The 26,421-nt window shown below is 37.5% G+C and overlaps 1 protein-coding gene across 8 annotated transcripts in view; it reads right to left on the reverse strand.

The window, feature by feature from the left end:
- The window catches only part of PDE4D (phosphodiesterase 4D), a 706,231-nt gene that overhangs the window by 202,479 nt on the left and 477,331 nt on the right, over positions 1–26,421 (reverse strand). The window contains exon 1 of one of the 8 annotated variants that reach the window (XM_087885709.1): positions 18,102–18,237. The exons of the other annotated variants lie outside the window; for them this stretch is intronic. Coding sequence (XP_087741835.1) covers positions 18,102–18,226 — 125 coding nt within the window. The 5' untranslated portion in view covers positions 18,227–18,237. Of the gene's footprint in view, positions 1–18,101; positions 18,238–26,421 lie in introns of those variants that run through there. 8 annotated transcript variants of the gene reach the window in all.

The raw sequence follows: 26,421 nt of genomic DNA on the forward strand, positions 1-26,421 counted from the left end.
ATCAGAATGCAAATCACATCAGTATGTTCAAGTCCAGTTAAGCAATTGAAATATTAAAAGTTTTGCATCCAGAAGAGCAAAAGGAAATTGGGCAAAAGAAAGTACTTCATATTGACCACATCAACTGGAAACGTTTAATAAATTCAACGGGTGGGTCCGCAAGCATTCAATGTTGTTGTCTTTGAATAGATTAAACCATTTGAAAGAAAAGTTTTTTAAAACTCCGCTCCCCACCATCTGCAGCATAATTATTTCAGCCAATATTTCCCTACTGTGTTGCTGCAGTTTTGGCATGATTTTGAACTCTCCTTCCTTGAATGATCAGAAATTAATCTGCTAGCTAATCCAGGATATCATAGTTGTAATAATAGTATTTAGGCAGGCATAATGGAAACATACTAGAGGTAATAATTGCTATTCATATGAATAATCACACTCAATATGGAGTCAATGTTAAGCAGGCAAGGAAAGATATTCTTCCCATTAATGGGGAAGCGTGAGGCAATATGTTTTTGGAATGCTGTCTCTTTGAGTCTCTGGTTCTTCCACTGCTTCTAATTGCACAACAAAATAGATATAGGCAGGGGTGGGCTGCTGGAGGTTCGCGAGAACCTCTAGCTAAGATTCTGGGCAGTTCGGAGAACCCCCAAATCCCACTCTGGGCTGGCCCCACCCACCCCGCCTTCCAGAAGTCCTCACGCAGCCTGTTTTGGATGCAGATAAGCGCAGGGCGTACATGGAGGCTCGGGGAGGGTGAAAAATCATCCTACCGGAAGTTTGGGAAGTCCAGATACGGGCCCATTTCTGGCCTCCAGAGGGCCTCTGGAGCCTGGGGGACCATTTTTGCCCTCCTAGAGGCTTGAGAAAAGCCTCCAGAGTCCGGGGAGGGCAAAAACGCCCCTCCCCCCACTGACTAGGCGATACCCACCAGCAACCGGGCAGAGAACCCCTTGCTAAAAAATTTTTAACCCATTAGGTTAACATAAGTCAGGTGCCTCCCAAAGCTATCTGTTAATTAAGAAAATATTATTAATTAAATATCTGTCAATTAAGGAAGATAGGAAGAAAAAGAAGAAAAAGCCTAGAGTTTAAATCTTGGGGCATGGAGCTACACAGAGGGATTGACGTCTCTGTATGACAATGGGCCAGTTTTCATGCCTTCTTCACCTAGAAACTAATCTAGCCAAGTCATAGCTGAGAACATGCTGCAAAGAAAGCCAATTTCTGAAGATGAAACTATAGCTAAGATTTCCAGCCAAGTGCTGTGTGAAATCTGACATCTGAATATGGGCAAAATGTCTTAACTTAAGGGAAAGGCAGAGAGTGGCAACTTTGCAAGGAAAACATAGTCATTATTTTAATTGGATTAAAAGAAAACAGTAGAAATTAAAACATTAAATATGATTATATATATTTTATATATTTCATCATCAATTTGGTGAAAGTATGTATCACAGAGAATGGGTTCACAATACTGTAGATAGGCATAACTAAGTAACTTGGATTTATGGCACAACACACGAAGCAAAAACCAAACAATTCACAGAACATATGAATCCACCCAACCTTCAAGCATCTGCAGGATCAAAGGATTTCATCAGCATGATGACAGTAGTGTTGTGATGTTGTGCTCATTTTGTATAATATATGAACGTGACATGCATTATGAGGAAGGAGTAGTTCACAGAAATCTATGCTGTAAGGAAAAACAAAGATGTATCAAAAGTTACTTCCTAAAAACGTAGATATCTTTGTAGAAAAATGTTGGGTATGTTTATAGGTGTTCTAAGCAATATCCTGTAGAAGCAAGCTTGTGTAATTATATAAATGGAGGTAATAATATTTTTTATTCGTGTTTACCTTAAGATTACTTACACCTGGGCTGATTACATTATGCCTAATAAGTACTAGATACTCTTATTCAACCATTCCATCATTTATAGTAATGATTAACTTTTATGAAAGGAACATGATAGGAAAGGCATAGCCCGTTTATGTGTACTAGCAATTTTTTTAACAATGAAAAAGTTCAAACAAGTCATGTTGGGATGCATGCATCTTTATGCTGAAGAGAAATAGAGCAAGAAATTGGATTGGACAGAATTTTACAAAGAACTTTTTAAAATCCCAGTATTTTCTGCTCTAACAGACAAGGTTAAAAATATTCACAATAACAAGCAAAAGACCTGCCTAGAATAGCCTTTAACTTCAGAAGTCAAACAGTGAATGTATGATTTTGATATCATCATCATCATCATCATCATCATCATCATCATCATCATCATTATCTTAATCATTGTCTATTCACTGCAGGATGAAGGCCTCTTCCGCATGTTTCAACCAATATTGTCCTGAACTTTCTTTTGCAAATTTATTTTGATATGTAAAATGTATTCTTTGACATTAACTCACATCCATTCACAGCTATGTATGTTCATTCTGAACAACAGAATGCAACAGCAGTCTAATTAAAGTAATCACAAATATCCCACTCACATAAACCTTCCCCTGTTGGATGATTGCTTGATATATTCAGTTTCAACTATTCACAGGCATTGGAGGTTGAGGTAGAGAGAGAAGGCAGGTGACAAAATGTACATCACAATTTTATGATGCAAAACCCATTACTTCACAGAATAACCAAGGTGGAAGGAAACATGGAGTCTTCTAGTCCAACTCCCTCCTTGGACAGGAAACCCTATACCACTTCAGACAAATGGTTGTCCAACTCTTCTTAAAAACCTCCAGTGTTGGAGCACCCACAACTTCTGGAGGCAAGTTGTTCCATGATTAATTGTTCTAATTGTCAGGAAATGTCTCCTTAGTTCTCTCCTTGATTAGTTTCCATCCATTGCTTCTTATCCTGCCTTCTGGTCCTGTTGTTAATTCGAACATATTCTGCACATCCTTATGCTCCTATTGGCTGCAAATTCTGGAAGTTAAGAAATTAAAATTGGTAACTGTGGTAATGGCCAAGGAACAATCTGTATATATATGGCAGCCAACCAGCTCATTCCAGCCAGCTATATATCTCTCTATTGCAGAATATAAGAAATAATCATAGAATTTTTGTAAACGTTAAAAAACATCTTGTGAAAAATATCTCGTGGATCATTTAATCTAACCCACCCTGCTTAGTGAAGGAATCCATTGCTATAGCATCAGAAACAAAAAGCCAGCTAACTTCTGCTCATGTTTAACGGTGAAGGAGAACCCATCACCTCCAGAGATGTCTGTTCCACTGTTAAACAACCCATACCACTAGAATTGTTTTCCAATGTCCATCTGAACTCTAGTTCTTACAGTTTAAAACCGTTATTTCTTCTCCTCTCTTTTGTAACAACTCTTAACAGCTTTGCTTCACCTTTTGCACAACAGTACTTGAAAATAGCTATCATGTCTCCAGACTGTCTTCTGTTCCCTGGGCTAATTATACCCCAAATCTCCCTCATAAATTTCTCCTTCCTGACCCCCTTAGCATCTTGGATACTCTTCTCTAGACCCATCTTAGTTTGTAAATGTCATTTTAATGACAGAATTGGATAGAAAAAGAATCCACAAATTGTCTATGGAGATTCTGAGTCATCCAGATCATGATTGTCCCAAAGGTGCTTTTTTCCCCCTTCCTTTCAAGGGGCAACTGGACTTTCTGGTTTTTCTTTGAAGACGTTTTGCTTCTCATCCAAGAAGCTTCTTCAGCTCTTCAATTCCACAAACTGATTACCATGCAAAGTAATTCTGTCCTGCTTTTCTGCCATTCTCATTTAATTTGATGAAAGAGAATTATCTTTACAATTATTTTTCAAAGAGAATAAAATCTTGGAGAAATTCTCATAAGAGGAGTATAAATTCCAAGGTGGCCAAGAGATGTGTGTAAGAATATCATGTCTTTCATCTTTCCGGTGGACTGCAGTTTCCTGGCAATGCTGGCAAATATGGACATACCCTTCACTGGGCTTTTTCAGTAGCAATGTTTTGATCAGTGCTAATGTGTTCCTCTTGAGATTTGATTGGAGATTTTCCGCTTTCTTAGATTATTCCAATTATTTGGTCCTTAAAATTTGATGAAGAATTTGTTGCCAGTTCTGTTGAAGTATTTTCACAATTTAAAAGAAGCAGCTATCAAGTACTGTTCCATCTCTAAATATGTTTCATCTGCCAAAATATGACTATATCTCCAGGTTCTTTAAATTGAGTTTATATTTGTCTTGGCTCAAGTATGGAAGATGTCAAAATCATTTCTTCCAGTCTTTTGTGCAAATAAAATTATATTTCTGATCAAGTAAGCCAATCCCCCAAAACATGACTTTCCGGCTTGAATGTCCTGACTTCTGTTGATTTGTCTCATAACTGTAATGCTATTTAAACACTGAAGGTTTTGTATTTAATAATGGCAATGTAATAAGCACACAATTGCAATGCTTATCTAGTGCCCAACATCTGTTGCTCCTGTGGCTGGTTCTTAATATTTACATTTTGCAAGACATTAGTTGGTTAAATCTTAAGATCCAATAACCTTTGCTAATGACTATTTGTCTTAGCTTCTATTGAGAATTAATGAGACGTTAAGGAAATACACAATCCTATTCTTTGCTTACAATTCATGTACTTTGTAATTTATCATGAACTGGTCAATTTTATGCAGTAAGAGTACAGGTTGCTTAAAATGGTTAGTTTCTTTATAGCAATTTATTAATATGCCCATAATTCTTACAAAGCACCATAAAAGAGAATCATCATCTATTTATTTGTTCTATTTTTTTTCCAAAAAAAAATAAATCTAAAAATTGATTTAGAAATATATGTGAAAACTTAGACCATTCCAATTCCAGATCTCTAATGAGGTTCTCCTATATCCTCAAAGAGAGAATATATTCAAGTGTGTGATAACTGATGGAAGCTTGTGCATATTTTTATTTTTTAAAAAATCTGTCTCTTAGCCCTGTTTCACCTATACAAGTTAAGAAATATAGACAAGGCAATGGCAATGCCCCTCTGAATTCTACATAAGACAAACATGACAAACTTTGGGCAAAAGAACTAAGGATCACAAACTTGTCATCAGAACTAAAAATAAAGACAATATAATATCAAAACATTTCAACTTCTGAGGACACTCCATGTCTGGCTTCAAAGTAACTCTTTTGTAAAAATGAGAGATTGCTGAATTCACACACATTAAAAAGTTTCAGGCAATCTCAGAAGGTCTTAACAAGCACAATAAGGTATATGTAATTATTTCATTATATGTAATTAATTGGTGATTAATTGATAAGGTGCATGTAATCAGGCTGAAACCAAACCCTGGCAAGACCAAGTGGCTCTGGGTTTTGGGTTCCTTGACCCAAGGAGAATTGCCACATTTGCTCTTGGATGGGGTGACACTACCCCAAACAGACCCTGTGGGTAATCTGGAGGTTCTCCTAGACTCATGGCTCCTGCTCGAAGAGCAGATGGCGGTTGTGGCCAGGAGGGCCTTTACGCAACTGTGGTTTATGCGCCAGTTACGCCCTTTCCTGGACCAACAATCCCTACTCACAGTCACTCATGCCCTAATCACTTCTGCCTTGACTATTGCGACACACTCTATATGGGGCTGCCCTTGAAGAGCATCTGGAAGCTCCAGTTGGTGCAAAATACAGCAGCCTGCATGGTTTTGTGCGGACCGAGGCCACCTCTCCTGCAGGAGCTGCATTGGCTGCCGATTTGCTTCCAGGTGCAATTCAAGGTGCTGGTTGTCACCTTCAGAGCCCTTCATGGCTTGGGACCAGGTTATCTGAGGGGCAGTCTCATAAGTCAAGGACTACCTATACTACAATATGTAGTTGAATGCATTTGAAGAATAAAGTAGCCTAAAGGAGAACTGTATGAAATAGTTTGGTTTTAGAACATTACTGTCAATCAGGGAATGTTTGTAAAGCAAATGATATTTGCGTGCTAATTTAGAATGAATTATTTTTAATGTCAATGCCTGTTGTTGTACTCTTTTTTTTTTTTTGCTCAAAACTACACAAATAAACCTAATATGAATATCTGTAGGTTGAAGAATAGTCCCCATGGCTAAATTTGATAAGAACACAAACTTTGCCCATTTTATTTTTAATTGCTTCAGACTCTCTTTCTATCAGAGATTCTTTGTGCCACTCTCCTAGGTATGATTTTATGTGGTCAGTTCAGGGACATTAGAAAGTAACTTGCCCACTCAAGCAATTCTCTCCTACACATTCAGAGAACACGAGCAATTATCCAGAAATGCATTCAAAGAAAATAAGAGAATTGCTCCACCTTCAGTCTCTCTTTTTGCCAGTCTTATTTTTGATCTCACACAGAACAAGAGTGAGGAAGGAGGATCTTTGTTTATTCAGCTGAAGACAATTAGACCCCTCTAGCAGCATTTCTGACTGAGAGGGTTCGGAGTACATTCACTCAGAAGTAAGTACATTCATTCAATGGTATGCATAAACATACCGTTTTGTACTGGATATGAACAAACTGACGTAAATCTGATGTTTTTTTACTTTTTCATTTTGCAAGGCAGATTTCCACTCCAGTAGGTTTCGGCTAAGATATAAGCTCATGGAGGTGGGAAGTTGCTCTTAAAATGTGGGAAGTAGTTGGGGTTCTTAGCTTCTCTTACTTTCACCACACAAAACATACAAGGCTTCAATAGTGTAGCGCTTTCATCAGAAGTAATTTCTTTGCAGCGCTTCTTGGAATAGTTCAATGACCATCATCACTTCATTTCATGAAGTGTTGCAAAGGAAAGCTAGTCTATGTTGGCCCGTACACGGCCTGTGCAGCTAGTAGCTGATTCAGACAGCGAAGAGGCTGGTGTGGTGTTGCGCCAGCAGCCTGTGCAGCTGGCACTCGAGTCGGACAATGAGGAGGGTGGAGAAGATGTGGTGCCAGAGGTGGGGGTTCAGCCAGGGCCTTCAGAACCTCCAGAAGCTCCCTTAAGTGAAAAGGAAGAAGAGAAGGAGCCTCTTCTCGATGCATGGGCGCACAGAGCTGCCAAAAGGCAGTAGTGGCTCCTTAGGAGGAGGTCTCCTCGAGAGTAAGGCTTGGGGCTAATAGGCCCTTAGCCTATTTAAGGAGGAACGCCGACTGAAGCAATTTGCAGGGAACAACTTAGTTCACATACCTTTGTGTCTTGTCTTGCTTATCTTATCAGCTTCCTGCAAATTGCTTCTGGGCATTCTGCCAACCATAGTAAGCTTTCAGTTATTATTCTTTGAATTCTTGGTAGCTGTTAATGCAATTAATTAACAGCTGTTGTTGTAAAAGACTGGTTTATTCAGTAAACTAAGGTTTGAACGGACTTTGTGTGTGCTGCGTTCTTTGGGGTCCTTAGCTGGGGCAGAACAGTCTACGAAAAAAGCTCTTCAGGGTTGTGAATGCAGAGTGTACGTCTGCCATGAGAGACAGAGAAAATGGACCATCCTGTTGATTTGGGAGGAGAGAAGAGGGCAAATGCTTTCTAAACTTTGCTCCTGCTAGCTTCATCTAGGGCCATGATGGCAAGCATGCTGGAAGTGGCACAGAACCATCTCTCCAGGCACGTGAGCTAACACCCGTTGCTCTTCCGGGTTCCAGTGTGCCGGACAGCAGGTCTTCATGCGCACGGGAGCACCAGAAACTGGAAGAGCAGCTACCCAGTGCGCATGCGTGCACTGGGAAGATGAACTTCTGGTTTCTGGCATGCGCATGCAGACGGGCCAGCTGGTCTTCACGCGTGCATGCGTTCCAGAAACCAGGTGGCCGGTGCACTGGAAACCGGAAGATCATTTTCCTGGCATGTGCGTGCTCCCGTTTTGGCACTCAGTGCCAAACAGGTTCGCCAACACTGACCTAGGGGCTACCATACCTGGGCTGTAAAGATCCAGATGAATACCAGATGACAGGGAAGAGAGTTCTCTGTATGCCTTTGCTGTCGTTCAGTGGTCATCTTGATTTTAGCAGCTCAGACATGGAAGCCCTGCTGTTGTCTTTGCAAAGGATCTGCTGGGAATTAAAATTCTTTCAGCAAGCTTCGTGGTGCAACTATTTTACATTCTGATTTTAGATGTTGCAACCAAATACGGGAAGGAGGTGGAGCCAGCCAAAATTAGGATATTGGGAATAGGGAATACTGCAGACCCCATGCCTATTCACGGATGGACAGCAGAATAGTATGCATGTTTATTCTGATGTCAGTTTGATTTTATGTAGTAAATATAAAAAGGGTTGAATACTTAGTTTAATGTTCTTTCACTTCCAGAAATGAACTAGGGAATTCTACAGTAGTTCGGAAAACAGCTGATAGTTCTGAGACTTAACTCTCATACTATTAGTGAAAAACAACATGAGATTAAATTTGACCAATGGAAAAACAAAGAAAAGAAGGTGAAAAGGAAAGTGCGAGAGAGCACCTAACATAGGATAGGAAAGAGAAAGAGGCACATTTTTTAAAATACACTTTCTATCTATAGGAATTGCTTTTGAAATACTAGGATTTTTTCTTTTTCTTTTTTTTTTATAATACTTTATTGATTTTTAAAAAAAGTTTTTTAAAAAGAAAACATCAAATCTCAGGTAACATCTGAGGTGTCGTGCGATTACATATTTACATTATGTACACATCAAGTATCTTCAAATCTATCATTATTAGAAATAGGCATATCCTTATAGTCTTGTTCTATTATTCCACCATTTGTACCACTTTTCCCATACTGCCTTAAATTTTGAAATACTAGGATTTTTTCATTATGGCTACTTAACATTTTTTTCAGTAAAAATTGCAGATCAGAATCTTTTGAATTTAAGGTTTCCAGATGGTTCCAATCCTGCCTGTTGGATGCAACCTAATTATTCTCACTGAACAGGAATTACATATGCCTCAACAAATGTTTCTCAACTTTGGCAAAATTAAGATGTGTGGATTTTAACTCCCAGAATTCCCTACCTAGCAAGCTGCGTTCAGGTTGGTAAGGTTGAGAAACACCAGTTTAAACTATTAATGACTATTAAACTACTATACTATGTAACTTAAATAATGTAGATATGTTATGTAGATAAATTTGATATGTAATTACACTTTCTAATCACTAAGATGTCCTGATATCAGATTCTATATTTTTTCACCAATTTTTAAGGGTACAGTTTACTTGTCTTCTGACACTTTAATAATAATATCCTATTAACAATTTCTAAGAACAATAGTGTGAGATAGGAATAAAACAAAGTTTTTTACCAGCCAACTGAGAAATGACAAAGTACATTTAGTAATAACCAAACATTTCTTTTTATAGCTACAGTGTCATCCATCTAAGAAATGGTCCCATATGACATATTAAATTGCTGAATATACAATAAAAAAAGAACAAATAAATTCTCTATAGTATATTCCCATTATTCCAAAAGAAATGATTTTTCAGTGAAATGTTTGCAAGTGACAGAAAATAACCACTTAAACGAAGTGCAATAATCTTTAAAAATGTTACGTTTGGAGCAGATTTAAGCCTTTTTCACTGATCCTTTGGAAAAAAGGGGGAAAATATAACTGCAACAGAATCAATTTATAATGACAAAATATGATTTTTATATGTATTTCCAACTCAGCCTCCGGCCAAAATAATCATCAGTGTCTCAGAGCTCAAGAAGAATTTGGTCCAAAGCCCCAGAGATCTCACCTGGCATGGCTTATGGACATTGTATATTTCATCTTTAAGATAAACTAAGGCATTTCATCTTAAAGTCATTTCATCTTCTATGATTCGTTTCATATGCAGAACACCCTGCAGTAACAAAAGCCATAGGAGGAAATATTGATGGCATGCAAAACTCACAGACCCAGCAGATAGCCTGGCTATTTCTCTTTTTTTTTTTCAGAGAATAGCACATTATTTGAACATATCCTGTATCTGAAGGGGTGTCAATTTAAATCTGCTCTAAAGAAAAAGTAGAGAAATAAGAATGAAAAGCAGCAGGAACTATAATGAAGCATGTCTGCAAGAACTTGAACAGCAGACAAAGGAGGTTCACAGCTCACCTGGCGATAGTTAGAAAAGTGGGTTATTAATTAATTTATTTATTTGTTCAATTTGTATGCCGCCTTTCTCCGAAGACTCAAAGCACTTTAATAAAATGTTTTTGGAAAAAAAAAAACCACAAAAGAAATATTTTTCTCCCTTAAGGTGCCTGAGAATGATTGAGAAAAGGTTTTCTTTTTCAGCATAGCACAAACAAGTACTGAGCTAGATAGGCAGATGTCTTGAGGATTCAATACAGATTGTTCTGTGTGGTTGTCCTGAAGCTTAAGGAATATTTCTTAAAGAGTGGGTCATGTAAAGTGTGGTAGGGGTTATAAGAAGAAGAATGGAAGGTCAATCGAAATTTTATTCCCCTCAAGTTCTTTCCAAGCTGGCCTACCAGGCTTACCAGAAGCAAAAAATAAGTTGGATGCAAACAGATATCTCTAGAACCCTGTAAAAAGCATGTGCGTTCTTTTTATTAAAACACACATACCATGTTTGCATTTCAAAGGAGGAATAATGAGTAATCGTATCTTGATTAAATTAGGCATCTATGCAAAGCCTGGAGAGAGGAGGGATTTATAACAGAGGAGAAGGGAAGAAAGACTGTAAGGAACCAGAAAGGATTTATTTAAAAGCAGAGGATTGAAAAGAAAAAAGAAAGCTGCAACTATAACTTCAGTGTTGGAAGAGACAATGTCCAAAGCAGTTTAGGACCTGACAGCGTTTTGCAAGCTGCAGAATTTAAAGGGGAGTTGAAAAGAAACAGTTTTAATCAAGGAAGCACTATTCTACCCTTGCAGTTTGGGGAAGAGGGATGAGAATGGTTATCTTTGAAAAAAATTTCAGGAATTATGGAAAAGTAAATATGTTCCTCTTTCCCATTAAAAAGTTTTAAACTTTATTGTTTTAATGTTTTTTTTTTTAAAAAAGCAAAGCTTTAAATTTAAAGCACTACATGGCTCAGGGCCAGGTTATCTTCGAGACTGCCTTCTGCCGCACAGCGACTGGTAAGATCCCACAGAGTTGGTCTCCAGGTCCCGTCAACTAAACAATGCCGGCTGGCGGGCCCGCAGGAGAGGGCCTTCTCTGCGGCTGCCCCAGCTCTCTGGAACCAGTTACTTCCTGAGGTCTGGACCATCCCCACCCTATTGACCTTCCGAAAAGTGGTGAAGACCTGGCTTTTCTGGCAGGCCTGGGGCCGTTGATCTCGCTCTTGTGATCTGGCGAGATCTGGCCATGAATGGCGTGAATGAGTTTTTAATGTTTTTAATTTTTAAATGTTTTTTTATAATGATTTTAAAAAATGTATTGTGAGTTGCCCTGAGTCTTCGGAGAGGTTGCTACCGTCGTACAGTTCTATCACAGCTTATTTTTACAAAGATTAAAATTTTTAATGTTAGATTTACTCCCCCCCCCCAATTTTAACCCCATTTGTTTCATATGTGGGGAAGAGCATTGCACAAACGTATTTTTTCACAGTGTGTGGGTACACATGTGAGTTTCCCCTCCCCTGACATGCAGTAGCCTTTTCCTTTTGTTATTGATAAGTATAAGAAGTTGGAGGCACACTGTTTTTCCTGATCAGTTTCTATAGAACAATTAATGCATTTATTTCACAGAACAAGATGTGCTCTTCAAAACACATCCTCGTAGTTGTCAGACATATGTTGGTCCCCATTATTATTTCCTTCTATTTATAGCGACACTAAAAGCACAGCAAATAACTGCATCATAGGCTGGATCCCAATTCCTGCCAATAGGCTATTACTCTTTATTCATTTCCATAGATACCAACTGAATATGATGATGAGCTTACCACAGGCATGAAACTATTCAGACTATAGCCAAGGTCTTTTTTGCCAAAGGTATTATGCATTAAGGTTATCTGAATATGATTTGAAAGAAGTACTTTAGGTTTCATGCAAATATGAAGACATCAAGTCTCATCCAACTATCTATCATCTATCTACCTATCTACCTACCTACCTAATCTCTGAATAGCCTGAAAAAGATGATGGTGCTTTAAGGAGTCAACTAAAGTTAATAGAACCCTTAAAGTAATTGAACTTTCCACCACAACCCCTCAATTTCATACGAAAGCCTGAAAAATGTAGGGCTGATTTTAATGAATACCAGACAGGCACTTCCACAAGTTTTGAAGCACTTTCATTCATTTTCAAAATGTGTATAGCTCTATTAGGTAATACTTTGTAAAGAAATGGGAAAAATGCTGTTCAAAGGTTTCAATTGCTATTTCAAAATTGACATTATTTCTTTCTTTATTTCATATTTCAGCATTTCTTTCTTTAGGTTTATATGGCCCATATAAATAATCTGGTAAAAATATCAATAATTGCATTCACCCTTTAAAAAAAACCTAAACAAATATAGCACCAGGGTTAATAATTCACATAATTCATACTATCATATATCTCATATAGAATTCTAGTCAAGCACTTCATGGAAGAGCAAGATCTATAGGGTTTTTTTTTTAAGCACTAAAAGCCGAATCAGGTGTGCCACTCACACTGTTTAATTCTAGACCAGGTATGGCTTCAAAGTGATTGATGTTCATGGACAGTAACCAAAAAGAAGTCCCCAAGGTGTAAGTACATGGCTTACCAATTTAGGAATTGGCATAATAGATGCACAAAGCCATGGCTATCGCTTCAATTGTATGAACAAATAAAGTTCCCCCAACACAGTTTGGCTTGCTATCTTTCTTTCCAAAGTTCTCTATTAGAACTGACAATATCCCTGAGTTGCTTTAGTTAGTACAATAGAAGAAAAGTAAATAGCTTCCAGTAGAAGTCTGAGTGGGCTTCAGGTAAATAGAACATTGAGGTCATGGAAGAAAATTAAAAACCAAGTTCTAAAAGTGGAAGGCTCCAATGCAACATTTTTGAATGGGAATATAAATTATACATACTGAAAATACACACACACACACACACCAACACATACAGAGGAAACTCTATATCACAACACCTCATAAAATAGCACAACTTAGACATACGGCACAACAATAAAAAGCTGTGCAAAAATATACCAAGACCTTTCTATAAAGCTTGATAAAGAGAAAAAAAACAGGTGTTGAATCGAGGGGGGTGGGGAGACACGCATTCAGGTCTAGCCTTGGCCACAGAAACTCACCAAGTGACTCAGTCAATCAGGATATGTCCACAAAATCTACTTTACAGGGCTGTAGTTGTGAAGATAAAACTGAGAATGTTCTGATTCTTAAACTCATGAAGGTAATGTGGGGCACAAAGACAACAAACAGTAGTAGTCATATGACAGCCAACTTGGTGTAATGGCTAAGGCGTTCGGTTAGCAACTGGGAGCCTGTAAATTCTAGTTCTACTTTAGGCCCAAAGCCAGCAGGGTAACCCTGGATTAGTCACTTTTCCCCTGCCCTAGGAAGGAGACAATGGCAAACCACTTCTAAAACACCTTGCCAAAAAATTGCAGGGACTTGTTCCAGCAATCTCCAAGAATCAAACATGATTGGACAGAAGGAAAATAAGTAGTCATATATTAAATAATATAGAGATTTATAATAATCTGTAGTAGTAGCAGCAGCAGCTGTGGCAATAATGCAACATAACCAAATGAGCAATTTGAATAGAACTTGAGTGAAAGCCTTTCTCAATTGCATTTTATTACAGCTTAAGATGGGTATTGCTACAAAATAAATAATCCTGAAATGATGGATTTGCAAGGCAAGCAGCCAGTTCCTACTTAACTGGCAATTGGAGAGCCAAGCAGAAATGAATAGGAGCCAAACCATAAAATACACACCAAATGTGCAATGCCATCCTTACTGCTTTGAGTGGATGGTCTACTTTATTCAAACTTCTAATTCACTTTGGCCATTCCTCCAGTTCTCTATTTCCTTAGTACTGGCATCCCCTACCATTTTTAATAATGACTGTCATACATTTAACCACTTCATTTTATCTCAGGTAATTTCCTCTACCATCTTCACAACAGCTTTTACTCTTCAACAAAATAATCATATCCAATTCATTCACATATATGGTTTTCCCTTGATCTTTATCAAAGGAATTATCTGCAGTTATTGAGATCTGAGTTCTCTCTGGGTACCCAAAAGAAGGGCCTGGGAAAACAATAACTAACCAGAGTAGCCAGTAATTTTGACCATACTCTTAGCGAGAGTTTCTTTTCATTCCAACATTACTTCCATGACTGCTTGTTTTAACCTGGATAAATCATGTGATACTAACTAGGGATTAGCATGAGGAATGAAAAAAAGTAGAGCTGCTACAGAATTATCTGCATCTCCAAATCCTTTCAATTCAACCATTGTGGCAAATGTTGGGATGATGGAAGCAGAAGATCCACAACTTCTGTAAAAACCACTCATTTACCATGGCATCCCTGCTTTAGAGAAACACACTGACACGAGATCACATTTATGATTTTTGCTTGTTTCCACAATTTATCACAGATCACATTTCAGATAAATCAAGTAACTTTGTTTAATTTAAAATGGAAGCAGAAACCCATGATCTCTTTATGAAAATAATTTAGGCAAATAATGATTAACCTGAAGATCTAAACCCAAGTCTCACGTCGGCTCATCTTAATATGAAATTGCACTGTCACAATAGAATCACATACAGCATTGTACATTTCTTGAATAGGCAAAAGTGGTGGTAGGAATCATCAGGAAAGGAGTTGGTGATAAAATGGATATTTTTAAAGGAAATATTTTGTATTTGTGTGTGCCTTGTTCAAGTCAGCCTTGACTTTGGTGATAGCCTGGACAAAATCTGCATGAAGATCTTTGCAATGTGGCATGATCTGTTTTTGCCAACATGGGTTTGTCAAAAACAGATCATGCCAGACTAATCTTATTGTATTCTTTGACAAAGTGACAAAATTAGTGGATCAGAGGAATGCTGTCGATATAATTTACTTGGACTTCAGTAAAACATTTGATAGAGTAGACCATAACCTACTACTAGATAAAGTAGAAAAATGTGGGTTAGATGGCATCACCACCAGATGGATTCGTAACTGGCTGACCAACCACACTCAACGTGTAGTCCTCAATGGAACTGCAGCTACATGGAGGGAAGTATGCAGTGGAGTACCCCAGGGCTCTGTTTTAGGCCCGGTGATCTTCAATATCTTCATCAATGACTTGGACAAGGGGATAGATGGGGATCTCATCAAATTTGCAGATGACACCAAGCTGGCAGGAATAGCCAACACTCCAGAAGATAGGCTCAAGATACAGAAGGATCTTGACAGACTTGAACATTGGGCACTATCTAACAAAATGAAATTCAACAGTGAAAAAAGCAAGGTTCTACATTTAGGGAAGAAAAACAAAATGCACAGGTACCGTATATGTGGTACCTTGCTCAATAGTAGTAACTGTGAGAGAGATCTTGGAGTCCTAGTGGACAACCATTTAGATATGAGCTAGTAGTGTGCAGCAGCTACCAAAAAAGCCAACACAGTTCTGGGCTGCATAAACAGAGGAATAAAATCAAGAACACGTGAAGCGTGAATACCACTTTATAATGCCTTGGTAAGGCCACACTTGGAATACTGCATCCAGTTTTGGTCTCCATGATGTAAAAAAGATGTTGAGACTCTAGAAAGAGTGCAGAGAAGAGCAACAAAGATGATTAGGGGACTGGAGGCTAAAACATATGAAGAACGGTTGCAGGAATTGGGTATGTCTAGTTTAATGAAGAGAAGGATTAGGGGAGACACGATAGCAGTGTTCCAATATCTCAGGGGTTGCCACAAAGAAGAGGGAGTCAAACTATTCTTCAAAGCACCTGAGGGTAGAACAAGAAGCAATGGGTGGAAACTAATCAAGGAGAGAAGCAATTTAGAACAAGGAGAAATTTCCTGACAGAACAATTAATAAGTCGAACAACTTGCCTGCAGAAGTTGTGAATGCTCCAACACTGGAAGTTTTTAAGAAGATGTTGGATAACCATTTGTCTGAAGTGGTGTAGGGTTTCCTGCCTGGGCAGGGGGTTGGATTAGAAGACCTCCAAGGTTCCTCCCAACTCTGTTCTGTTCTGTTCTGTTCTATTCTATTCTATTCAATATTTTTCCTATATTTCCTAAGGCTGAGAGAGAAAGACTAGTCCAAGATCACCTACTTAGCTTTGGGTCAAGGGGAGAGTAGACCTCATGGTCTCCCAATTTTTTGTTTGGTGCTATAACCACTAAAGCCAACTTGGGTCTCTAACAGAACTCCAAGCAACATATTTAATAACATACAGTGCTTTGGTGTGGTTGCATTAAAAAAATCCATAAGGTTTTCAGTGTAAATAAAACGTACAGTAATTAAATATTTCATAAAGCCAACTTTGCAAAGCTGTTTATGAATATTTCTTCATGTTAGGCCAAAATCTCAACAAGTTTCTTCCACCACAAATTAGTGTTTTTGTTCTATCTTTTTTCCCCCAGTGTGTTCAAACATTTATTTCAAATTATTTTTCTTGATGTTTCCATTATTGGAGGTAGCACAAGCTGATACCGTTGCAGCTTTCTACAACACTTCTTTCCTTTATTCTGAAAAAAAATCAGAGTTTATTCGTTATGATTTATCTTAGGGCATAACTGAGGGATGGAAATCCAGGAAGATCGCAGACCACTAGAAAAAGGTTTATGCAGTGAAAAACACATCTCTTGGTCACTAAATAATTAGTGAAGTGCAAGAGCATCATAAAAAGGTAACTGAAATTCACTTCTTCTAAACAAGAGTCTTTGACAACAGTTCCCTCTCAAGAAATTGAAAAAGAGACGATAGGCAGAAAAAACACATGTTTTTCTGCATGGAACTTATTGCTTTGGAAGACAGATTTGTAGCCTTAGAGATGCCAAACATTGTGGCAGTTGCCATGCTATTGCAGAATGAAGACCCAAGTCAATCATCCTTTTCTCTAGAAGAGTCCATGCCATGTCATCTCCCTTCCTTGCTTTCTATTCTCCCAAAACATTCAGTCAACATTAGATGGCCACAAAAATTGCCTTATCCATACTCAGATGTCTTGTTAGTTTTCCAAGGTAGGCAGGAAGAGATCAAAATAATTTTTTAAAAAATATTGTAAAGATTGAGGACTGCCAAATCAGCAGACACCTCTCTTTGGTGGAGCATTGCTCGTGCTGTTTTGCTTCATAAGCAATATCAATCACACAATGATTAAAAAATAAGCGAAAACAAAAGAAGAAATGCCACATGTCCTAGATACCTGTTATGATATTTGAAGCTTATTACAAAAGAACAAGTAATAGTTCACAATTTACAGGAAAATACCCATGACAAGTTGAAACAAAGAGTTAGTATGAATAGCCAACACCTCTTAACCACCTGAACTAACATTATGATAGAAACAATTCGTAAAATTATGCGGATGAAAAGATTCACGTTTTCTTTTGGCATAAAAAGAGTAAACATTGTAGGGATTCCTACATACATACATACATACATACATACATACATACATACATACATATATATATATATATATATATATATATAACATTTTACCTAGAAATAGAATGCAAATAAATCTGCAATTATAAACTCCCAGGTAGTATAAAAATAAACTATTTCCAACTAATAAAATGATAGGCTTTCTATGAAACTTTATAAGAAAACAAAACAGCAACCACAAAAAGGAAAGAGGTGTGAAATGTAACTGTGGAGTTTCTGAGCTCAGAAAACAAGCATCTATTCAGATGATATGAAATAAAAATTATAATCTTGTTATACAGACATGTGAGATTTTGGGTACTCAGATCAAAAGCACTACATAACACATACTAAAATAAAGTCAATTATTTTTAAATTAAAGTATACTCTAGACTTTCAAAACTGACTAGAGGAATGTGAATTTTATATTTATGGGTAGATTTCAGAGAGTTTCTTCCATTCTGACTTAATATCATATTTAAAATATCCCTGTTCTATTAAAAGGTACTTAAAACAGTTATATATTATAAGCATCTTAGAAAAAAGGACAAATCTGTTAGCTTACTACCAATTTTAAATAATTGTTCAAATTTACAAGAAAAAAAGTCCAAAGTTACCGTTTTCTTTGCTGCTTAATATCAATAGGCTTGTTAATAGCATAGGGTGATCCATGAATGAAGGCACTTCGAAACCTAGCCATCTTCTCCAGAGTTAGGTGTTCACAGCTGGATGGCAAGCTCATTTTATCCAGGTAGCAGCTGTTTTATATATATATATATATATATATATATATATATATATATATATATATATATATATATATATATATATATATATATATATATTCAGAAAGCTAACAAATGAAAGGGAACATTCCTAGGAAAGCTGTAAAAAAAAAACACACACACACACAACTGCTGGGCACAGAGATTCAGCTCCAAAGTACAGCTCAGGTATACTTCTGCACTTTGCAACTCCAAAGAAGTTTTTTTTTTAAAAAAAAGTCCCGATCTCCTTAGCTGCTCTATTCACCCTGAAGCAGCAACAGTCACTTAACAGCCATTCAGAGTCAGATTTGCAGTCAAATACTGGAACAAATAAAATGGAAAGCTTTGGAGGAGTACTAGCTCCACTCCCCCTCTACCCAACAGCCACTGAGCACAGTTTGATCAGCTGCAAATCCAGTCTCTAAAAACTCACTCCCTGCAATTACAGTGCAGCAATTGGTGGCTGAGATGGACTATTTATACGCAGATGACGCTCGTCCTAATGAAAGAGAGCTTGCTTATTCATATTCCTGGGGGTTTTTTTTCTCCTTTGCAAGTACCTTAACAAAGCATTTGCAAACTCAGGCTAGTTTCATGTGCATGTGAAAATAACGGCTAACGTTAAAAATTAAGCATGTGCATTACTGGAGTTGCTTTATATATCTATCTAGCATGTGTAGAGCTTATATATATATTTCTTTCCCACATACACACTGTGATAGGATGTCAAAAACTAGGATCAGATAACTGTGCTCCCTGTAATATGCATATTATATATGAGCAAAACAAGTTTTGTAGATAACTCATGCGATTTAGCGCAGAAGTGTTTCATCTGATACTTTAACAAGTACCTGCTTCCAATACTGTGCAGATCAAAACATCTGCATTTTTTCTACCTGAACTAATTCTGTTTAGTATAATACAATTTCTTTTTTAACATTTATTTCAATGAAAAAGAGAAATGGGGGCAGGGTGATAGAAGAGAATAATTTATTTCACAAAGAAGTGGCAAAAGTGTGTGCGAGAGAGAAGGGGGAGAGAAGAGAGATTTTATTATTGACTTTTATCATCATTTCTCCACATTATTTTGTCTTTCTACTCTTTCAGGCTAGAAAGACTCCGGAGTGAAATCCCCCTGCAGGGTTTTTTCTAACTGGGAACATGGAGACTTCAGAATGACAAAAAGTCGTAGAACAAAAAAAAAAAAACACCACCAGAATCCATGCCCTCAACCAATTGCCATTTTCTATTTCAAAAATAGAAATCTGAAAGAAATTTGCAAGCATCTTGACAATAAATTAGAATAGAATAACTGAGTTGGAAGGGATCTTGTAGGTCATCTAGTCCAACCCCCTGCTCAAGCAGGAGACCCTCTACCATTTCTGACAGATGGCTGTCCAATCTCTTCTTGAAAGCTTCCAGTGATGAAGCCCCCACAACTTCTAAAGGCAAGATGTTGATTGTTCTGTCAGAAAATTTCTCCTTATTTCTAAGTTGAATCTCTCCTTGATCAGTTCCCATCCATTATTCCTTGTCTGGCCTTCAGGTGCTTTGGAAAATAGGTTGATCCCCTCCTCTCTGTGACATTCCCTCAAATATTGGAACACTGCTATCATGTGTCCCCTGGTCCTTCTCTTCACTAGACTAGCCATGCCCAGTTTCTGCAACCATTCTTTATATGTTTTAGCCTCCAGTCCCCTAATCATCTTTCTTGCTCTTCTCTGCACTCTTTCTAGAGTCTCAACATCTTTTTTTTTTTATCGTGTGGTGACCAATACTGGATGCAGCATTCTAGGTGTGGTCTTACTAAGGTTTTATAGAGTGGTATTAGTACCTCCCATGATCCAGCTTCAGTTGCTTTTGAAAATTGTAATTTGAAAAATCACAAGGTTTAAAAAACTTGACTGCTTCAATTATAAAATTTAGAGCTTTCATAATCTCTAAATGTATTTGTAATGTCAAAGACTTTAATAAATTATTTGCTAGCAAGTTAAGAACAAATACCCAATTAGCAAGTTAAAAGAACAACAAAGCCTCTGATTTACACTGGAATCTTTAAGTAAGGTTCTGCATTGGTAGTGGGTGACCTCTGATCATACGAGGTCTCCAATTAATTTTTATAGTTTCCCCAAGGCCCCTTCTGATCCACTGGATAGCCATTTGTCTAAAATGGTATAGAGTCTCCGGCTTGTGCCAGGGGTTGGACTAGAAGACCTCCAAGATCCCTTCCAATTCTGTTATTCTGCAGGTCTTTAAGCAAGATGCACATTACATTATATTGTGAACCTAAAGCTAACAAAGTAATCTTATCACACAATATCATCCTCTAAAAAACCAAAATCTCACTCCTGCTCATGTGTATAATTAGGGATTTCATGTCACCATCCCATCTTTTGTGACCTACAACCAGAGATGGGTTTCAGCAGGTTCTGACTAGTTCTGAACCAGTTACCTCCTGAGGTCCGGACCATCCCCACCCTATTGGCCTTCCAAAAAGCAGTGAAGACCTGGCTTTTCCGGCAGGCCTGGGGCCATTGATTTCGCTCTTGTGATCTGGCGAGATCCGACCATGAATGGCGTGAATGAGTTTTTAATGTTTTTAATTTTTCAATGTTTTTTTATAATTATTTTTTAAAATGTATTGTGAGCCGCCCTGAGTCTTTGGAGAGGGGGAGCATATAAATTTAATTAATTAAATTAAATTAAATTCTGGAGAACCGGTAGCGGAAATTTTGAGTAGTTCAGAGAACCGGTAGTAAAAATTCTGAATGGCCCCACTCCCATCTATTCTCTACCTCCCAAGTCCCAGCTGATCAGGAGGAAATGGGCATTTTGCAGTATCCTTCCCCTGCCACACCCACCAAGACATGCCACGCCCACCAAGCCACACCCACAGAACCGGTAGTAAAAAATTTTGAAACCCACCACTGCCTACAACCTAACTGGTCAGATGCACCCCTCTCACCATTTTGCTACCATCTTCTCACGAGAACCCAGGAGTCTATAAGTTCTAGTCCCACTTTAGATATGAAGCTGCAGGGTGACTTTGTGCCAGTCCATCTCTTGGCCCTAGGAAGAAGGAAAGGGAGAACTACTTCCAAAAACATTGCCTAGAAAACTGCAGGAACATGTCCATGTAGTCTCCAGGAATTGAGACTGACTCAAAAGCATACACGTACAAATATCAATATAGGACAGAATGACAAAATATCAACAAAATGATTTTTTTAAAAAACATGTAGTGATTGATTCAGGTGAACTGTATCTAACTGACAGATAAAACTCCTGGTTTTACATCCCTTCTGAATTTGTTAAGAATGTCCTCAACAATCAAGGTGTGGCCCATCTCTGCTGTACATGATAAGAAGCCTCTGGGCAGCTGTAATTATTAATAGTACAATAACTGCTTCAATAGGCCAATGGAAAGATTGAGTTCACAAGCAGTGATAGCATTTGGAAAGAGTTGTAGTTATTAACTGTAGGTGCCTGTAGCAGCTGCAGGTATTTTTATAGTCAACAGGAGCAGTATAAATTTCAATTTACTGCCTTTATCTCAAACCACAATCGTATGTGTTTGATTTACTTTCTCCAGGGTAAAAAGGTAGGGTGTGGTGATTTTAAAGTTTGAAGGTGTCATCTTTTTTCTGGGTGTGAAAAATTAACAAATGTGCAGATTCATTACAATTTACCAGTTCTTACTTTCATTACATATATTTTACACTCCTGTATCTATTTGGAGACATTATTAATAGAACGCTCCTTTTATTTTTTTAAGAATGGTAATTAAAAACTTCAGATATTGTATAATAAAACTCAATAAATACCAAGTACCCTGCCCAAAATATAAATATGACATCAAATTGCTTATCTGTATTGTTGTTGTTTTAGGTTATCTAGGTGTTTATAAGCAGTTTCAAGCTTGTAAAATTCTGGTAGTGAAAGGTTCCAATAGACGAGAATATTTGTAGCTCAGGTTTGAGCTGTGGGGTCCTTGGTGCTCCCTGAGCTTGGTTGTTTTCTTGCAGATGTTTCATAACACAATTAGGTGACATGCATCAGTCCAGTGGAGCAAACCCAGTAGCACTGCTGATGTTACTTAATTGGGTATGGAAATATCTACAAGAACAACCAAGCTCAGGAACCAAAACAAAAGTTAATCATAGGTAATATCATTAGTGATACAAGTATATATCTGTAAGCATAGTCATAGTTTTTATATTTTGTGTTTTGTTTGTTGTTTTATTATAAAAGAAAATGAAAATTATTTTTTTAAAAATAAAAACATTTTTAAAAAGTTGCCTGTCCTGAATTGTAAGAATTATAATCAGTCTTACTATAAACCCCAAATATTATATTGAATTTAACTTTTAAGGATAATCAGTTCCCAAACTGGGGGAGGGGGAGAGAAACTTAGCATGAATTCTACTTGCAAGTGTATTTTCTCATAAATGTATATGCTAATTTAAAATCTCTGCTACAGGGGGGGAAAAAAACTGAAGTGAGAGTCCATATTCCTGCTTAGCAGGTTTACGAGCTGATGTTCCGATTCAGTTAGCAAAGCACTGTTAAGCCTGAGAAGCAATAGGATACTGGACTCTTTGTGATGGAAAAATCTGAACAGAGATTTTAAACTCTGCATCTTCCAACAACCCTAAATCAAATGGGAAGGATGGCTATAGCTTTGAAGATACTTTTGGGACTTCCAATAAGGAAGCTATTTTGAACAACTTAAAGCCATGTCGGTTTATTTGCCTGTCATTTCCTTTACTAACTCTGCTGCAAATGGTTTTTTTATATATATATAGGCAGAACTGTTCAATTAGTCCTATATCATGGATGCCTTATAGCAATAGCACTTAAGATTTATATACTGCTTCACAGCCTTTCCTAAGTGGTTTACAGAGTCAGAATATTGCCCCCAATAATCTATGTCCTCATTTTACTGACCTTGGAAGGATGGAAGGCTGAGTCAACCTTGAGCCAGTGAGATTTGAACTGCCGAACTGCAGCTAGCAGTCAGCTGAAGTAGCCTGCAGTGCTGCACTCTAACCACTGCGCCACCTCGGCTCTTATGTTTCCCCCTTGGCTGGGGGAACTGTGGCTGCTTTATGATATATGGAAAAGTATGCAGGAGTTAAAGAAAGAATTGGGTGAAATAAACTTGATTTAGTCTGTAGAGATTCTTAGCCATCCAGGTCATGGTTGTCCCAAAGGTGCTTTTTCAGGAGGCAACTGGACTCTGTTTTTTCTTTTGAAGACATTTTTTAGTTTTTTCTCATCATGGAGTAGAAGCAAAATGTCTTCAAAAGAAAAAAACAAGTCCAGTTGCCTCCTGAAAAAGCACCTTTGGGATAAACTTGATTTAATTTTCCCTTAAATTATATTGAATTAATTAAATATGTGTTGTCAAATTTCATGTGATACAACTATTTAGCTCAGCTCACCAAACATTTAAATTCTTCAGTGGCATCCACTGAGGCACAAAATACATGGATGGTGGGAGGGGGGAGCAGACCGATCTAAGCAATGTCATGGCATTATAATGTAAGCATCATTATTTTCTAGGTGCTATGTAACATCACATGCATGCAAGCGATGTAGCTTTAGTGCAATAGCAATAGCACTTAGACTTATATACTGCTCCAAGGTGTTTTACAGTCCTCTCTAAGCAGTTTAGAGAGTCAGCATATTGCCCCCGACAATTCGGGTCCTCATTTTACCGACCTTGGAAGGATGGAAGGCTGAGTCAACCTTGAGAATCAAAGCCCACTTTTGGCTCCTGAGTTTAAATTCTAGGTTTTTTTCTGAGTCAAGGGAAATGTGGTCAATCTCTTGATGGTTTTGTCAGACATCTGAAAATGTACTTTTAACTTTGGAATTACTGATTCTTATCTTGACAACTTTATTATGTAATTAATGATTACCTGAATTTAGTAATTTCATTTATCTATATCGATAACTGTGATCAGCAGCAAGTCTGTCTTTTTATATTGTTTTGTCATTTTCATGGATTTCTGAAAACTGAAGGTTTGTCTACATATAAACTCTTCTTTTCATGAATGTATGTGAAATTATGTCAGTTTATGTAATTATCTGTGGAAATAATCTTGGAAAACAGGAGGAGGAAGAGCCATATCCTAGGCCACAGTGAGACAACAGATATCTCAATCCACAGTTGGAATGGAGATGTGGGAAACATCTCAATAGGGATCCTCCTGAGTTCTTTGGAAAGTAAAGGCAAGAAGAGGAGCATACAAAACTGGTGTCAGCTCCTCAGAGCCCTGGTAGCATATTGGTTAGAATGCAGCATTGCAGGCTAATTCTGCCAACTGCCAGCAGTTTAATCCTGACCGTCTCAAGGTTGACTCAGCCTTCCATCTTTCCGGGGTTGGTAAAACGAGGACCCAGATTGTTGGAGGCAATATGCTGGCTCTGTAAAACACTAAGAGAGGGCTGAAAAGCACTGTGAAGCAGTATATAAGTCCAAGTTTCTATTCAAAGTAGTCCACACAAGAAATCAAAATTTCACTTCACACTACATTTATTGTAGGGTTGCAGTAACACACTCTTGTAAGTCTGAAGGTACTTTTGCCCCTTCATCACCATTACTTTTCAGAGAACTAGGAAGGATCTTTTCTGAAACAACTCCCACATCTGCAGTCCTTCTGTGAACTGAGAGATCTCTCGTTTCACTGTTGCCTAAGCTGCAGTTCCTTCTTCTCTTGTCTCCCAGTCATTCTCACAGACCATTACAGATTTTTTTTTTGCTTCAACATAATCCAATTCATTTACACATAATGACACAGACTCACATCTGACATTATCCCAGTTTGAAAGATCCTTCTAAAGCTTTTCACAATTCCATTGTGTTTCTATGGCTCTTGATGTGATGTTACTCTAAAGCGTAACATTAATTCACACCTCACTCCATTTGGATCCAGATATAATCATGCTGTGCGAGAAGTCCCATTGTAATCAATAGTGCTAGCTAATCATGACTAACTAAAATCCCTTTCATTCCTGTAAGTATACTTCAGAAACCTTTAACTTTGAATCTAAAGAAAAATTGTAAAAGCACCAGACTTAATCAGCAGAGGCCTGGCTTCTCATATGCTTTTGTAATATGTCTACATTATCTGCCTGCTGTTGTTTAGGCAGTTTTTGTTCCATAAGAGAAACCTTAAGCTTAATTCCAGAATTAATCTTTAATAAGAAACTTTTTCAATTTAATAAATTACTCCTGTAGGCAAGGATATCGGAAAGCTACTTTGTCTGATGTTGTGTTTTTGGCCAAGATGATTAGTTTCTTAAGTTCTTTTGAATTAGGCAAAAGCAGTACATGCTGCAATGAAGGCTGCAAAATTAAAGGATTCACTTAACTTTGGAACATTTGAATGTTTGGAGGACAGTCATTTCATCTGGGACACTCAGAAGACGTTTTAGAACTCATTTCCATTCTGTGAATTAATGGTGTGGTTTATAGTTAATGGTTGGGTAGATTGGTAGTGATGGGCAAAAATGTCTTTTAGTTTCTATTTCTATTCCTACCATAGATATATCTAATCATGATTCATTTTACATCTAACAAACCAGTCAACTGGCTAACTGGCTTCCTAGTTCTAATGAGTTCTAAAAATGTCTTTATCAGTGGTTTTAAGCATTACGCTCTTCAATTTATTTTTGCATCCAGCCTTTGCTTGAAAATAATTTAAGCCTAACAAGAACAACCCTGCCAATCTAAAGTCCTGTTCTTCTTACTGATTACTTCTGCCAAAATAGATTCAAATGCTACCCGTGGAAAATTAAAACATACACGCTTGTTGACCTAGGTGACCAATGGCTTGCATGTTTTACATAGCAAAATGTGTCAGTCTAGTCTTGCTGGAGTGATAAATATGCTAAACGGTATGTGACCTATTTTGACAAAGAAACTGATAAACACACTGGACAAGTGCAATATTTTTCATACAGGTCACAGCTGTTCCATTAAAGTTCCTCATAAACCTTTCACTATCTGCTAAGCTCAACAACAGGAATATTTTAATGTGAGAAATTTGATGAAGGGTATGGTTTCCATTAGGTAATCTGAATAGGATTTCTTTTTTGTAGATATTACATTTTGAATTTAATAGTGATTGCACATAATAAAGTTATTAGGGGTTCTTTCTTT

The sequence above is a fragment of the Pantherophis guttatus genome, chromosome 2 (genome assembly GCF_059756535.1).
Source record: "Pantherophis guttatus breed Tessera chromosome 2, ASM5975653v1, whole genome shotgun sequence".
Lineage (NCBI taxonomy): Eukaryota > Metazoa > Chordata > Lepidosauria > Squamata > Colubridae > Pantherophis > Pantherophis guttatus.